Below are 15,059 nucleotides of genomic sequence, written 5' to 3'. Positions count from 1 at the left end.
GAGAAAGATTGTTTCTTTGCAGGTAGCTCTGAAGAACCCACAGCGAGGTAGGATTATGCTTCAGGAAACTGTTCTTGAAGAGCTTATCCTAACATGTGATTCAGAGAGAGACCAAACTGAGGAGACCTTGGCCAGCGACTGTTTTTTTTTCTTTTGTGGTAAAATATACAAAACATAAAATTTACCATTTCAGTGTACAATTTAGTACATTTACAATGTTGTAGAACCATCAGCACTATCTAATTCAAAACATTTTCATTATCCCAAAAGAAAACCTTGTACCCATTAAACCATCACTCCCAATTTCCTCCTCTCCCAGCTCCTGGCAACCGTTAATCTGCTTTCCGCCTCTATGGATTTGCCTATTCTGGATATTTTATATAAATTGAATCATATAATATGTGGGCTTTCAGGTCTGCTGTCTTTCACTCAGCGTAACGTTTTATGTGGCATGTATTAGAATTTCATTCCTTTTTACGGCTGAATCATATTCCATCATATGGAGGCACCACATTTTGTTTATCCATTCATCAGCTGATGGACACTTGGTTTGTTTCCACCTTTTGGCTACTGTGAATTAAGCTGCTGTGAACATTCATGTACGAGTTTCTGTTTGAACACCTGTTTTCAATTCTTTTGGCTATAAACCCAGGAGAGGAATAGCCGGGTCATTGGGCAGAGACTCTGACTTAGACATTTTCTTGAGACCCCAGGGCTCCAGCAATTTCCTTAAGGAAGCAGGAGAATACCCAGCATGGATATAAACCTCAAATGTGACGGCTTAAGGAAACCTGGCCAGGAAAAAGGCACTATGAGGGACCCATAGGAATGAGTGCCTTTGATCCTAAGCCACGCCAAGACCAGCAGGGTGGTGGGGAGATGGGGGCCATGGAATGGAGGATCAGAGTTCAAATCTTGTTATTGCCACAAACTAGATGTGTGACCTTGGGTGAGTCATTTGACATTTTGAGCATCTTGGTTCTCATAGGTAAAATGGGAACGATGACAATGAGGATAAGGATGAGGATGATGATGGTGATGGTGATGGTGGCGATGTTAAAATTATAAAATAAAATAAAGTTTGGGAACTATGTTTTAGTATAGTGCCTGGAAAACGGTGGGTGATTGAAAACTGGAAGCTGAATCTAGACGCGGTCGTGCTGCAGTGTGAGACGAGAACAATGGTTGGCTCAGACAGCAAGACTCTGAACATGCTCTTCCCAGCAGACTCAGCAATAAAGCTGGAGTCCGCAGCGGTGCAAGACCCACCCCTTGCGGAAACCCGGTGATACCTCCGCAACCAGGCACTTCTGCTCCACCACCGCCTGCCCCCTGGTGAAGCTGACCTACTTACCGGATGCAGCATTTTCATGAATGACAGTGGCGATTACACCGGACGGGGAGATGGGGGAAGAAGCACCTGGAAGACAAAAGAGGTAAAGATTAAATTTTCAAAAAATTTCCAAAAGGTCTCTTCAAAATATTATGGAGGAGATTGGCCTAAAGAATCTAAAGTTTGCCACAAAAGTAAGAATGAGTAAGCCTCGAGTGTAGGTTATTTATCAAATCAAGAGAATAGCTAATTTTTTTAAAGCACATTAGTGGACTGACAATTCTCTGCTATTGTGCTGGAAAAGTGGCTCAGATAAAGCAAAAGAGGAGCTAACCCACAATTCTTCACCCCTTACCAAGGGATGGGAACCAAAGGAGGGCTCTAAGTGGCTGACCATATGATTTGTTACTTGGGACGGTCCCTCGGCTCCCAGACCCCTCCTGCCCCCAAGCCTGTAACCCCTGAAGCCCCTCCGTACCATGTCCAAGCAGGGCTGGTCACTCAGGATGCCTTCTTTGACCCTCAAGTGGATGAAAAGGACCAGCCACACTTACTGCTCTGAAGCCCCCTCGCTCAGCACGGGTGCGTTTACAGGGGAAGCTTCTGGAATGGAGGCACTCCCATTGCGTTGGTCTCTGAAATACAGGATCGCTGGGGGCTGTTTATCTCCTGAGGCTGAATCCTGAGAGCGCTCATGACATTCAGGGTTCACCCTTTTCTTCTTACTTGCCAAGGTGCCTTGGCAGGGGAGCTCCCCTTTGGTTTCCTTGGGTGGTTGTGGGCGCCATGGCAACATCAGGGAAGGTTCCGAGCACTTCCTGTTCCAGGTGAGTTTCAGGAGCTGGGGGCTATGGGGGAGGCTCTCACTGAGGGGCTGCAAGAGGAATGGCCGACCCGGGTGCCACGTACTTCCTCCGCGGCTCCCTCCTTAGGGGCGTGGTGTCATTCCTGTTTCCGCCCAGTGCCATGTGTCCTAATAGCATCTGGGGTAACCCAGAAGATTCTCTAAAAGGGCCTCAGTGAGAATCAACCCCCCAAGCCTCAGACCTCATCCGTAAAATAATATCGGCGTAGAAGGTTCCCAGATCCGTCCCAGCTTTGGCATTCTGGGGTCCCCTATTTCTAGCTTTAGTGTCCAGAAATGTTTTGACAAAAATATTCAAATAAAAACTGCAGGGTTTTACATTATTAAAAGGTACGCCCGGGGCCGGCCCAGTGGCCTAGCGGTTAAGTGCGCGAGTTCTGCTCCCCCAGCTCGGCTCGGGGGTGGCCCGTTTGGATCCCGGGCGCGCACTGACACACCACTTGTCAAGCCATGCTGTGGCAGCATCCCGTATAAAGTAGAGGAAGATGAGCACAGATGTTAGCCCAGGGCCAGTCTTCCTCATCAAAAAAAAAAAAAAAAAGCTATGCCTGATGATTTATTTTGTTGGTGGATGATTTTTGATCTGCTCTCTTTGGAACTAAGAGCTGACTAAAAGCTGGGGACAAGGCCAAGTGTCTTCACTCCAGGGGCCAGGGTGGCATCTTGCAGTGTCCTCAGCGACTTGGTCTATGAAGCCCACGTCCTGAACTAGGAGGCGGGAGGTGGGGGCCACATCTGTCTCATGCAGGAAACTTGGTCCATTGAAGTCCTGGACCTCCACCCTCGGGCTCATAGAAATCCCAGCTACAGTCACAGGAGCCTGGAGTCAGCGCAGCTCCTAAGATCTGACAACGGGCTTCCTTGAGGGCCTCCATGCACAGCCTCTCCTGAGTCATGTACCCTACAAAGTAAAACAGGAAGGGAGCTGCTCTGCCTACCTGTAATGGTGTTCTGGAAACTATAAAACATCCCATAAATGGAGGCACCTCTGAAGTCCCTCCCCCCTCACCCTCAGATCTGCGACTCTACCTCTCCAGACACCCACAGTCTGCCTTGCAGAGTAGTTGGTTAGTGTGGAGTGTCCTGTGGCAGCTTACCCATCCCTGCGTCCCCCCAGAGCCCACCAACCAAACTCAGCCCTCAGGAAGTGCTCCACAAGTGTCTCTCCACTTGGATAATTGGATGTACCAGGCCCTACCCACTGCTCTGCCTTTGCACATGGATGAGCACTGTGTGTGTGTGTGTGTGTGTGTGTGTGTGTGTATCTGCTTCTGTGTGAGTCGTGGTCATTACTGCCAGCCCAGGATGCCCTCAGGTACCACTTCTGGGGCACAGCTGAGAGCAGGCCCTTGGGTGCTCTCTAGAGGCTACTCTAGGGAAGAGCCCCAAGATGCCACACTCCCCAGTGTCCCTAAGCAGGACCCCTGGCCTTGGCTGGCTCCATCACTCCCTACAGGGTCTGAGCCCAGGGATCCAGGGCCTTCAGCCCACCCAAAGCCCTATGAACACCCCCCACAGAGCTCTTGGGAGCTGAGCCAAAGTCAGAGACAACAAGTACAAATAAATGGCAATGGCCCCCAGCACGTTTCCCTCAAGAACCCTTCCTGGAGGTGCCCAGTGTGCTGGGATGTGCAGTAACCCAGCCCCAGGGCCCAGACAAGTCAGAAATCCCAAGAACAAAGGCCTTCGGTGGCTCAGACACCAAACCTCATTGAGCACAGCTCTCAGTTAGGACCACCTTGTACCCAAATCTCCTGTGCCAGTTACGGGGGATTCCAGTGGATGTCCATCTTCTTCTTGAAGAGAAGAGCTCAGTAGACAAAGAGCTCACTAGCTTCCTAGACTGCCCATTTCAGTGACGCCCACCAGTCCCCCATAGGGGAGGCGGTGTGGTTCACTGAAAGACCCAATTTCAACTCTTGTTCTGGCACTGAGCGGCTCTATCACCCTGGGCACATCCTTACCCTCCCTTGGTGGAAAGCACAGACCCGGAGCCCCTGGGGCCTGGCAATGTGGAGTGTCTAGGCCTCAGAGGCTGAGTGCTGGCTCTAAAGACCAGGGCTCAGGACACTGTGTGTGCAGTGGGAGGCCCCTGTGGGTACTGAAATCAGGATCAGCTGGCTCCTAAGGTGTGGGGGCTGCCATGCACCGGAGTCTAGGCCACTGCTGGGCGAGGGGTTGGCGGGGGTGGGCACTGCCTGTGGATCAGCCTCTGGCTGAGGCAGTGCGCAAGTCAGAAGACAGGCAGGGCTTCCACCAAGGAGAAGCAAAGGGTGGTCCTGCCCTTGAGCTGAGTCCTATATGGCAAGGGGCGTGGTCTCAGTGATAAGAAAGGAGCACTGGACACTGCCACTAACTTGCTGTGTGACCCCAGGAAAGTTCTCTGACTCTGGGCTTCGGTTTTCTCCTCTGTAAAAACAATCTCAGACAAACCAACTCCTCAGCTCCTCCCACTGCTGATCCCATTATTCCAAGACTTCTGGGTTGGTGCAGCCAGGGCTGGGAGGCCGTGATGACAACCGCCAGCCGGGGCTTGCTTCCCTCACTCGGTTAAGCAACGTTTGAGTGTCAAGTTTGTGCTGGGTGTTGGGGATGAAATGGGGTCAAGGTGAAGGACGGATGCCACCTCTGCAGTTTCACATCCTCATAGCACCGGGAATTTTACTTAACATTTTTCTTTAAGAATGGGCTTACCTTTTTACTTACAATTTTTTTGTTACCTACAGTCTTTTTAAAGTAAATTTATTTTATCGATAATTAACACATTTGGTAAGCTGGTTTATTTCTAATATACATTAAATTAACTACATAACTGTTTTTAAAAAGTCATTTGTGAGCTGCCCTTAAAAATCATCTTTTGTGCTGGGCACCTTGCTTTTGGAGGTTTAAAGTCTGCCCTCGAGGCTCATGATGTCCAGGGGTGATGGACGAGTCAAGGGTCACGCTCAGCGAGCCGCGGGGACTCAGAGGAGGGGCAACCGACGGATTTAAGCATGTCTTTTTATTCTGATGCTTCGACATCTTGGCACTTTGCTGACCCTAGTGGCAGCGTCCCTCTCAGGGCTAGCCAATTCCAAGAGACAGTAAAGGATTCGTCTACAAGGGAAACTTCCATGTGCAAACCCACTGATCTGCAGCCCACATTCCAACCACCTCCTTTACCGGGCTTTCACGCTCAGGACCACCGTCCCCTACCCTAATCACCCCAGAGCCAGGTACCAGACAATTAGAGCTCCTATGCCCCAGAACCTGCTGAAACGATTCCAACTAGCCAACCCTAAGCCTGCTCACCCTGCCTCACCTGTTCCTTCCTGCAGAAACCACAATAAAGGCTCCCTCTGCCTCCTGCCCGACACTGGTGCATGCCCCTGTGGCCCTGTGTGGTATGGCCTGCCCCCTCCTCTTGGGAACTGTAACAAAATATCTTTTTAATGGCAATTGTCTCCTGATCTGTTGGCTTCATCATACCTGAATATTAATAAAACCCATATTTTGAAACACTGACCCAGGCCTGGGGGTCCTTGGAAGAAGTGATATCAAGGATGAGCCCTAAGGGAGTAGGAATTAGCTAAGAGACAAGATGATGTGCAGGGTGAGTGTCCCAGGTAGAGGGCACAGCACGTGCCAGGCTGGAGAGGTCAGCACCCACTGAAGGAATGACCATGCAGGCTGATTGTACCGCAGGGCAGGACTGGAGGAGGGGAGGCTGGAAGTGTGCAGGGGCCAGATCTCCCAGGGCTTGGCGGGGCCGAGGAGTTCGGGTTTTGTCTAGTCCTACCCCTTTGGATCTCCAAATTGCGTTCCCCAGCTCCTAAAAAACCCAAAAGACAGACATGTGAATTCTCCAGATTCTGTCATTGCTATTCCAGCCCAGGGAACTCAGGAGCCCAGCCGCCGGGTGCCACCGGCCTGGGGAGGTACCCTGGGTCCACTGACTCCAAGGGACACATGCAAAGATCACTCACTTGCATCAACCTAACAAAGCACACCCACTGCCGGTCCGTCCACTGAACAGGGAGCAGGTTTTTTATAGTCCATAAAAACAACAGGGGAGCCAGCCCAGACTCAAGGCAGGGCCACCAATCAGACTAAGAATGGATGTAACGACGCTGCAGGCACTGGGGTGCATTCCCTCCCCTGTGCCTTCTCCCTCCACCACTTTCTGCTCAGCGCTCCTTATAAAGCAATCTGTTAGCCTGGGGAATGCAAAGGACCTGGGCATTGCAGTCACCAGACCTGGGATCACCTGAGTGACTAAGTCAAGTCCCCAGGTTTTTAACCTCTCTGAGCCTCCATTTCCTTCTTGTTAAATGGAAATAAAAATAGTTTCTATTCACCAGGTTGTTTCAAGGCTAAAATGAGCTAGAGGGCGCTAACCTCGAGGGAGCCCTTATGAGAGCTCACATGTAAATAAATACCCGTCCTCCTGCAAACAAGCCCTGTGCGTGAGCACACCTCCACCCTGCCCCCATCAGAACACCCATCCTGCCTTCTTCAATCTTTCAAGTGTAATGGAATGTCCTGGAAAGCAGAGATGCTTTGCTAAGAAACCTCAGCATCCTATCAGGGCCATGCCAGGCAGCCCCCACTCTGGCCCTGTCACCTGCTCCACCTGTCCCACACAGAGAACTGACTGCTCCTCTCTCCTGGAGTCAGGGGCCTGGAACAGGGTGTCCTCGAAGGGGTGCTCCCTGCCATGGCCTCAGTCCCTCAGATCTCACACCAAACTAAGACAGAAAAAGCAGCTCCCCAGGGCCCCCTCCCCAGGTCATCAGTAACCACCTCCCTCTTTTCTATTTCCGCCCCCCCACCCCGGCCCACTCCATCCTCACAAGGTAATCTTAGTATCTCAACAAAGCCACCTTCAACTTGAGAGCCCAACGAAATGCTGAGCTGGAAAAAAAAAAAAATGATGTTAGAAGCTCAAGATTCTAACTGACGTGACAAACTGAAGTTCTAAGAGATGCTGAGAATCCCGAAGGTTACACCGCCGGCTGCTGGGGAGAGCTCTGCATGGCGGGTCAGATGCTGGCTTCTTGCGCTCTTTCCACTCACTCAGCAGAGCAAAATAACTTAATAGTCCTCGGCAGTCATGATACAGATGAATGTTTGTGAGCATATGTGGCATTATACAAAGTGGGTGTAGGAGAAAAAGGGGCTGATCTCAACCCATGGGATCCTGGATGCTGGGCACCCCCACAGTGGCCTGTGGGTAGGTATAGTGAGGTAGCCAAGGAGCAGGTGGCCCTGAGGCCAAGACTGGGGCCAGTGCTTCCCCAGCTAGGCTGGGTTGACGGGCAGACGGTGAGAGTAGCCAAGGAGCCAGATCCTATGCCCCAAAGATTATATACTGAGTGTGTGTGTGTGTTGAGTGTGTCTGGGGGAGGTGTGTGTTATATTTTAGTACAACTTTAGTGGAAGGCTATTCGGCAATGGGCTTCCCAAACTTTAAAAATGTGTATAGCCTTTGAGAAGGAGAAAAGCAGCCAGTGTCACTGGAGAGCTGGCCCGGCACTCGCCACCAGGTCCTGCTGTTCCCTATTAAACATAAACTACTTCACAAAACGGCAGTGTCCGACTGGCCACGCTGTGACGGATCAAGAAGAAAACAAGACCACTCCGTAAGCATGTCTGAACACAGAACGTGAACATTATCCAAACCACAAAAAGGACCAAATATCCCTCTATCCTGGCTAATGTATGACTATTGCTTCTTTACTAATTACAGATTTACCTTAGTCTAGTTTTTTCTCCAACTAGATAAGATTTATTGAGATACCAACCTGAGAATTGTCTCTGCCCTGACAGCATCCAATACAGAGCCAAGCCCTGCTTCCTTAAGTCTTCCCACAACCACTGGACCCAAGTCCAAACCCTATGCTACAAGCTTCCTAAGACCCACTTACCGAGATGCCCCACAGCTCCCCCTGGTGGGTGTCCTCCCTCACTGCAATGAGCAATAAACCCAACCTGTTGAACCACAGGTGTGCTCCTCATGGCCTTTGGCTGGAGTAAGGTGACAAAATTCACCCAGGTTACCCACTTTAGGAATTTAGCCTAAGGAAGGACTCACATTCATCAGTATATATGCATGAGGAAACATTACAGTGTGTGTGTATAATGACAGCAAAACATTAGACCCAATATAAATGTTGATTGGCGGGCGGTGAGTTAAATACATTTTGGTACCATGGAACACAGGCAGTCATTCGAAATGATGACAAGGAGACATATTTATTGACATAAAAGCTTACCATAATATGATGGCCACACTACAGTATTAGGTTGAAAAAAAGTTTACAAAATGGTATGCAGGGCACTGCAGACGGCTGTGCCAGGGTGGCTCTGCATAACTCCAAATAATCCCGCTTTTATAAAGATAATGAACAAATATTTCTTACAGTGAGAAAAAAGTATAGAAAAATAAACTTAAAAACGTTGACAGTTACCATTTCTTGGTTTGGGGATAATGGGTTTTTTTTTTCTTACCTGCATTTCTAGATTTTTAGCAACGGAAATATTTTACTTGAGTAATAGGAAAAATAAAAGCTTTCAAGAGATAGGAGCTTGGCCGTTCTGAGAACTTAGCTGAGGTCAGAATCTGGGGTGAGGGTCGAGGAGGGGGTTTGGTCTGGACGAGTGAGTATCTGGGTGAAGGGGCTGCGGATGAGCCCTGAGGAGGTGTAACTGGGAGGCTGGACCAAGCAGAGGTTGCTGGGCAGCGGGAGGAGGCAGACCCCTGCCCTGGCTTAGCCTCCGTGTCAGGTGAGGGTGACAGTGTGACCAGAGCCCGGGATTCTCTCCTAGAAAGGCAGCTGCGTCTTTCTCTCCGTGTGCTGCCTGGTACAGCTGAGCTTCATCCATCTTGTGAGAGTTACAGGAGAGACCTTCCCACACCCCTCCCAGTCCCCCACAGCTGAGGCTGCCTAGGCCTTTCCTGTTAGGTATCGGGGTGGCCCTACATGAGGGGAGCAGCCCATAGCCGCTAGGCCTGGGCAGGCAGAGGGGTATTCAAGCCGAGGGCCATCAGGGGCTTGGGTCTGCTTTCCAAGCTTATATCCCACACCACACATCCCACTCGCACACACGTGTCCCCCCAGAAGAAACATCCAAATCCTAACCACTGCTACCTGTGAATGTGACCTTATTTGGAAATAGGGTCTTTGCAGATGTAATTGAGAATCTTGAGATGAAATCATCCTGGATTTAGGTTAGGCCCTAAATCCAATGAGTGGTCTCCTTATTAGAGACAAGAGAGGGAGATTTGAGACACAGAGAGAAGGCCACGTGAAGACAGAGGCAGAGATTGGAGTGACACAGCTACAAGCCAAGGAACACCAGGGATTGCCGGTGATGGCCAGAATCCGGGAGAGAGGCATGGAACGATTCTCCCTCAGAGCCTCCAGAGGGAACAAACCCTGCCAACACTTTGATTTTGGACTTCTGGCCTCCAGAACTGTGGGAGAGTAAATTTCCATTGTTTTAAGCTGCTAAGTTTGTGGTGATTTGTTACCGCCGTCCTAGGAAACGAAAACACCTTCCTATCCCCTCCTCCCCACTCACACCCACCCCTCAACCTGGGGTCCCTGGGAAAGTCAGGAGCACTTAAGGAATTTAACAGCGGGCACATCTCCGGTTTAATCTCCAGATTGGCCTAATTACCTGTCTCCCACAGGTAACTGCCCACACTTTACTAATCCTTTAGAGGGGAATGGGCAATGTTTCAGGGTCGATCTGAACACACTAATGGAATGGACTGGAAGACTGAAGCCTGCTACTTCCTCAAGCCAATAAAGGGAAATGAATTTTGCCCCCTAAAGTCAAAGAGACTTTGTAAAAACAAAATCTAAGCTAATTCAATACACTCAATCATGTAAGTAGTAAGTCAATATTTCTCATTAGCTTCATCTTAAAAACACAGCCACATCAACGAAGGAAATGTTAGTTAAATCTGTGGGCAAAGAAATGAACCCAGACAGAGACGAGAGAAAGGCCAGATCTGATATGACTTAACAAAGGCGAGAAACCACTCAACCCTTCCCAGAAAATAAACCACAGCCACACTTATTGCCAAGATCCAAAGAAAAAAATTTATTTACAATAGAGAATTTTATTTGAAACATGCATTTTCTTTTCTTTTAAAACAAATCAGCAAATGCAGATCAAGTTTACACTCCTTAAGGCAAGAGTCCCTGTGCAAGCTGTACATGTTTATATGAAATTCAAAAGCCGCTCACCCTGGGAACTCATGTACAAGGGCAAGGCCACGGTCAGCGGTGTGTCTTTTATTTATTAGAGAATCAGACAATCTCCCTGATACAGGAACTCTGAGGTCAACTTGCTATGAATTATACTAGGAAAATGCAAACCAATAGCAAGAAATTCTGATAGTCTCTTAGTACGGCATACAACCAAATCAACTTTATTTAGAAAGGGAATACAGTAGTGCATACGAAAAGTGAAAACAGAACCTGTCCGCGTAACTGGAGGGACAGCAGTGTGCCGACGGTCATATTGCACGCAACGGTCAAGGCCAAACATTTGGTTCAAAGTTAGCTTTTCCCCATTTTGGCAATCAGTTCATCACAAATCTTGGTGAGTTCTTCTATCTCTTTATTCTGAAAGTGAAGACAAAAAAGAGGTTGCTGAGATCTCTTAGTTGTTTGAGGTCAAGCCAATCTGAATGGTCATTGGGCCTTGCAGGGGCATGGGGTCCTCCAGGCCTCTTAGTCCCTCCGCAATTATCTAAAGCAGCGAGAGAAATGACTTGGAGCCAAGCAATCTAAGTACATGTCCCAGCTCTAGCTGCATGACCTTGGGCAAGTTACATAACCTCTCTGAGCCTTGATTTCCTTCTCTCTAAAATGTGTACAATAACATCTGTCTCTGAGAATTAAATGACTTACGAAACATAAATTTCCCTAGCACAGGGACCAGCGCACCGTAAAGGCTTAATTAGCGTTGGTTCTCTTCCCATTATTCACCTCTGAAGGACGTGGACACAAAGGATGGTCTGGAGTGAGCTCTGGTGCCTTTTGTGAGAAATGCCACCAGGAGGGGTTAAGCAATTCTACTTGAATGGGGATCGCTGGTCTTATTCAGGGGACGCCACAGGAGGCAGTGCTGCAGATCCAAGGGGCCGTGTGGGGGGCAGATGCAAGCCGGCTTCGGGGGTTCCTCCCCACGCCCTGCACGTCCTCTGAAGCCCTGACAGGGGAACCAACCACGTTATCGTCTCCCACCGATGATCCCACAGCACTGTCCGTCCTCTAAGAGTGGGCATCTAGCGGGACGACTGCGAGCCTGATGCTGATCCCCCTCGACAGCCGATCTCGAACGGCCCTTCCCGAGGGGCTAGATCTTTCCGGTATCACGGGAACGTGTGCAGCCAGCTTTTCCTCAAGGTCCCATGGAAGGTGAGTCTTAACCACAAGCTTGTCCCCTGAGGCTGTCCTGAGGCCCGTCCTTGGAAACCTCACAACTTCCTGAGACGTGTCGCAGCCTAGAGCCACGAGTCCTGTGTCTACCAGGCTCCTGGTGCTGCTCATCACTGTGCCAGGGCTTGGGAAGAGGGGGCCTCCTCAGTGGAGGAGAAATTCAGTCCCCACTGCAGTCCTGCCGCCAGTCCCCACCGGGAACATCACCTCGCTACCTCCCCTCTAGAGTTTACTGCTCTGAGAGGCTCAGCTCTGAGGAAGACGGGGCTCTGCATGAGATGCAGCACTAACCACGAATCCTGAAATTACTATTACTACCACTACTGGGGCTGCTAAGGGTGATTTTTCACCTTATTGGAGCCCTTACCATGAGCCGGTCACCACGCTAACTACACCCCGGGCACTGTGGTCTCCCTCAGTTCTCACGACAGTCCCTGAATGGAAACCACTATTAACTCCACTTTTCAGTGAGGAAACATAGGCTCAGAGAGGTTAAGCGCTGTGCTTAATTGAAGGTCACTCAGCCAGTCAGACGTGGCAAGCCTGGAACGCAAATTCAGGCTGGCCTGGCTCCCGTACGGCTTTGCTATTTTACTTATTAAACAATGTTCAGCAACAGATGGCCGAGAGGCACTAGCAGGCCCACCAGCTATGGATTCCCGGAGGTTCTCAAGCTCTATCCTAGCACCCACCGCCCAGCAAACCAACCCATCACGGAGCTCAGCTCACTGGGCACAAGTCTCAGCTCACTTTACAAGTCCTGACTGGGCGAAATGAATCTCTTTAAAACAGAGACTGCCCCCTCTGTATCACTCAAAGTCCTTTAGGGAAGAACCCATGTGATTAATTCATTCCTCCTGAGTTTTAGTTTAAGATAAAATTATGTTTACAGATACATTTGTATCTTTTCTGTTATCCCAAACTGTGCAATCCAATTTGCTTGCTTTCTTGACTTTTAGTATGCCAGAAAATTTAGCATCACCTTCATTTTGCAACTGTAATAGTCTGAGCAGGCCAGGTGCCTTGAAAACATCCCTCCTGATTCCTGTTTTACCTCTATGGTTTTAGCTAACGCTGTGATGCAATTTCAACACCATCAAATCCTGAAGGAAGTACAGGGAACAATCTCAAACAACCGTATTGCTACATTTCTCATCTAGAAACATTTGATACACAACTGCTTTAATAGCCAAAACGACTGGGGAATGTGGTCTTTAATTTAAAGGAATATTCCATTTTTCAAAAGTCACCGAATATGCCATATGTGAATTATCAACATTCAAAGAGTAAAAATAAATACTCTCCCAACACTAAAACTGCAATGATGCTCAGTAAATATGGAGTGGGTACTGACTGTACTGCTTGTCTCTGTGGTTACTGCTAAGAACAATGGTCAGAGCCTGGAAAATAGAGGTGGTTGAACATATATGGCATATGTGGCATAGTCCAGGCTCTTTCTTTTATTAAACTGTCTGGTAGCCATTTGTCTTTTTCATCCTAAGAGGAAAATAATGATCTGGTTGCGTGAGTTTCTAGTTGTCTGAATTCTGGATAACCAGGGACAGACTGCGGGACATAGGGCCAAGTGGAGGTTGAGCGTTGATTAGACCTGGACTCAGGGAAATTCATTCAACGAATAGAGCCATATAATTCTCAGAATTAGAGGGAACCTTCTAGATCTTCCAGTTTAATCCTCCAACATTAGAAATCTAGAAACCGACGTGAAGTGCCAGGCTTGCCTAGGACAGAATGGACGGCAGGGTTGGGGGAGGACCTGAATCTCCTGTGTCCAGGGCTCTTTCCCTGACATCATGTAGGTGGAGAGAGCAGTAGCACCTGTCCACTGCTTGGTCTTGGGACCACAGCCAGCCCCCTGGAACCTGGCTGGGTGCAGGCACAGGAAAGGGGCCAATGTGAGGATGGCCGGGTGCTTCTCGGTTAGCAGAGGCCATGTAGGAGACATGCTGGACCCCTGATGCCACCTGCCTACACAGCACCCCATGACTGCCCATCAAGGCCCAAATGCATGAGAAGTGATGCTACCCGAGGCCATTGCGGTCCCTGATGACGATCCAGGGGAATCTGAAGGCTCTATAATTCAACCAGAATGGGGTTGCATGTCTGGAAACTCCCGTTCTAGAAACACACCCAGGGAGGGGGCCTGCCTGGCCCACACTCATCCAGACTCAGACTCATATGGCACTCCCGGGCAGAAGGGGCTTCTCATATGGACACCCAGGGAGACGGTGTGTACAGTGAACTGAGCACTAAATTGGAAATCAGGAAACCCCGGGACAAGCTGAGGGACCTCAGGAGGATCCCCCTAGCCATCGAAATAAGAGGACACCTGGGGGCCCTTCTGACCCTGACACGGCCCATTTTCTGCACCAGCCAGTCATCTTTGCCAGGGGCCTGGTGGGGACCCCATCCACTCCCCAGTAAGCATGGTACAGGGACTAAAGTACTATGCCTGCACGTTGTAGGTGCCTGGTAAATATTTGACAAATGAATGAAAGTTGAAAAGGAAAAACGAAAATAAACACCCAGCAGGCAGCAATTCCAGGACAGGCAGAAAAGCGGGCATTAAACTGGATCTTCCTGAGGGAGAGCAAGGACATGCTCAAGAAGCACAAACTTGTCCTGGGAGAGCCGCTGTTTGCGGGCTGTCCCCAGAGCTGCCATGGGCGCAGGGAAGCCCAGCCTCTGCTTATCTGAGGGTCTGGCCAGCCCCCCCGGCCTGGAGGCTGTCGCCCTCGGCCTCTTACCTTCTGCTCCAGCGTTCTTTCCAGAGCGTCCACGCGCAGCTGCTCCTTCCGCAGGCTGGCCTGGTAGGCAGCCTGCTCCTGCTGGGCCTTGCCCCGGACCTGGGCGATCTCGGCGTTGGCCCTGCGGGAACGGGGTGCAGGGGTGAGAGCTCAGAAATGATCACCCTTCCCTGTAGACGCCTCCTGCCTTCCTCCTCCCAATGCTGGACAGGGGGAACTCTCTGCCTCCAGCTCCCACCAACAGGAGCCCGGCACAGGAGCCCATGAGAACCGCCCCCTCCAACCCCCATTCCCATGAGGTCCAGGTGCTTTAGTGGGGGCCCTGGAAACCACAACTTATCCCCCACTTATCAAAACGCATGCTCCCTGAGAGTGCCCTCATGAGTCATACTGGAAAAATGCACACGGATTATCCGCTCTCCCCAGGCCAGTGCCAGGGGTGCTATTGGAGCCCCCAGCCTGCCTTGGCAGGGGCTGCTGGGAGGCCCGTGAGAGCAGACCCCGGGCCTGTTACCTGTCCAGCTTTTCCTCCGCATGCACCTTCAGGGCCTGGTACCTCTGCTCCTCTTTCTTGACTCGGGACAGGTACTCCTGAGCACACTTCTTCAGCACCTCTTCATTCTGACACGACAGAGGACAGGGGTCGAGCCCACAGAAGA

The 15,059-nt window shown here is 50.1% G+C and overlaps 2 protein-coding genes across 5 annotated transcripts in view; both read right to left on the bottom strand.

Moving 5' to 3' along the window:
- BTBD16 (BTB domain containing 16) overlaps positions 1–1,372 on the bottom strand; it is a 45,292-nt gene extending 43,920 nt beyond the window's left edge. The window contains exon 1 of the mRNA XM_087432983.1: positions 1,355–1,372. Within this exon, the coding sequence (XP_087289109.1) occupies positions 1,355–1,372 (18 nt within the window). The remainder of the gene's footprint in view (positions 1–1,354) is intronic.
- Positions 1,373–10,269: 8,897 nt separating this feature from the next.
- TACC2 (transforming acidic coiled-coil containing protein 2) overlaps positions 10,270–15,059 on the bottom strand; it is a 192,608-nt gene continuing 187,818 nt past the window's right edge. For all 4 annotated transcript variants that reach the window (XM_087432743.1, XM_087432742.1, XM_004428143.3 and 1 more), the window contains 3 exons: positions 14,915–15,021; positions 14,401–14,521; positions 10,270–10,816 (listed from right to left, as the gene is read on the bottom strand). In XM_087432743.1, coding sequence (XP_087288869.1) covers positions 10,751–10,816; positions 14,401–14,521; positions 14,915–15,021 — 294 coding nt within the window. In that variant the 3' untranslated portion in view covers positions 10,270–10,750. The remainder of the gene's footprint in view (positions 10,817–14,400; positions 14,522–14,914; positions 15,022–15,059) is intronic.

The sequence above is a fragment of the Ceratotherium simum genome, chromosome 6, assembly GCF_057802395.1.
Source record: "Ceratotherium simum simum isolate JZ-2026a chromosome 6, ASM5780239v1, whole genome shotgun sequence".
In the NCBI taxonomy this organism is placed as follows: Eukaryota; Metazoa; Chordata; class Mammalia; order Perissodactyla; family Rhinocerotidae; genus Ceratotherium; species Ceratotherium simum.
This window is presented reverse-complemented; position numbering and strand designations above follow the sequence as displayed.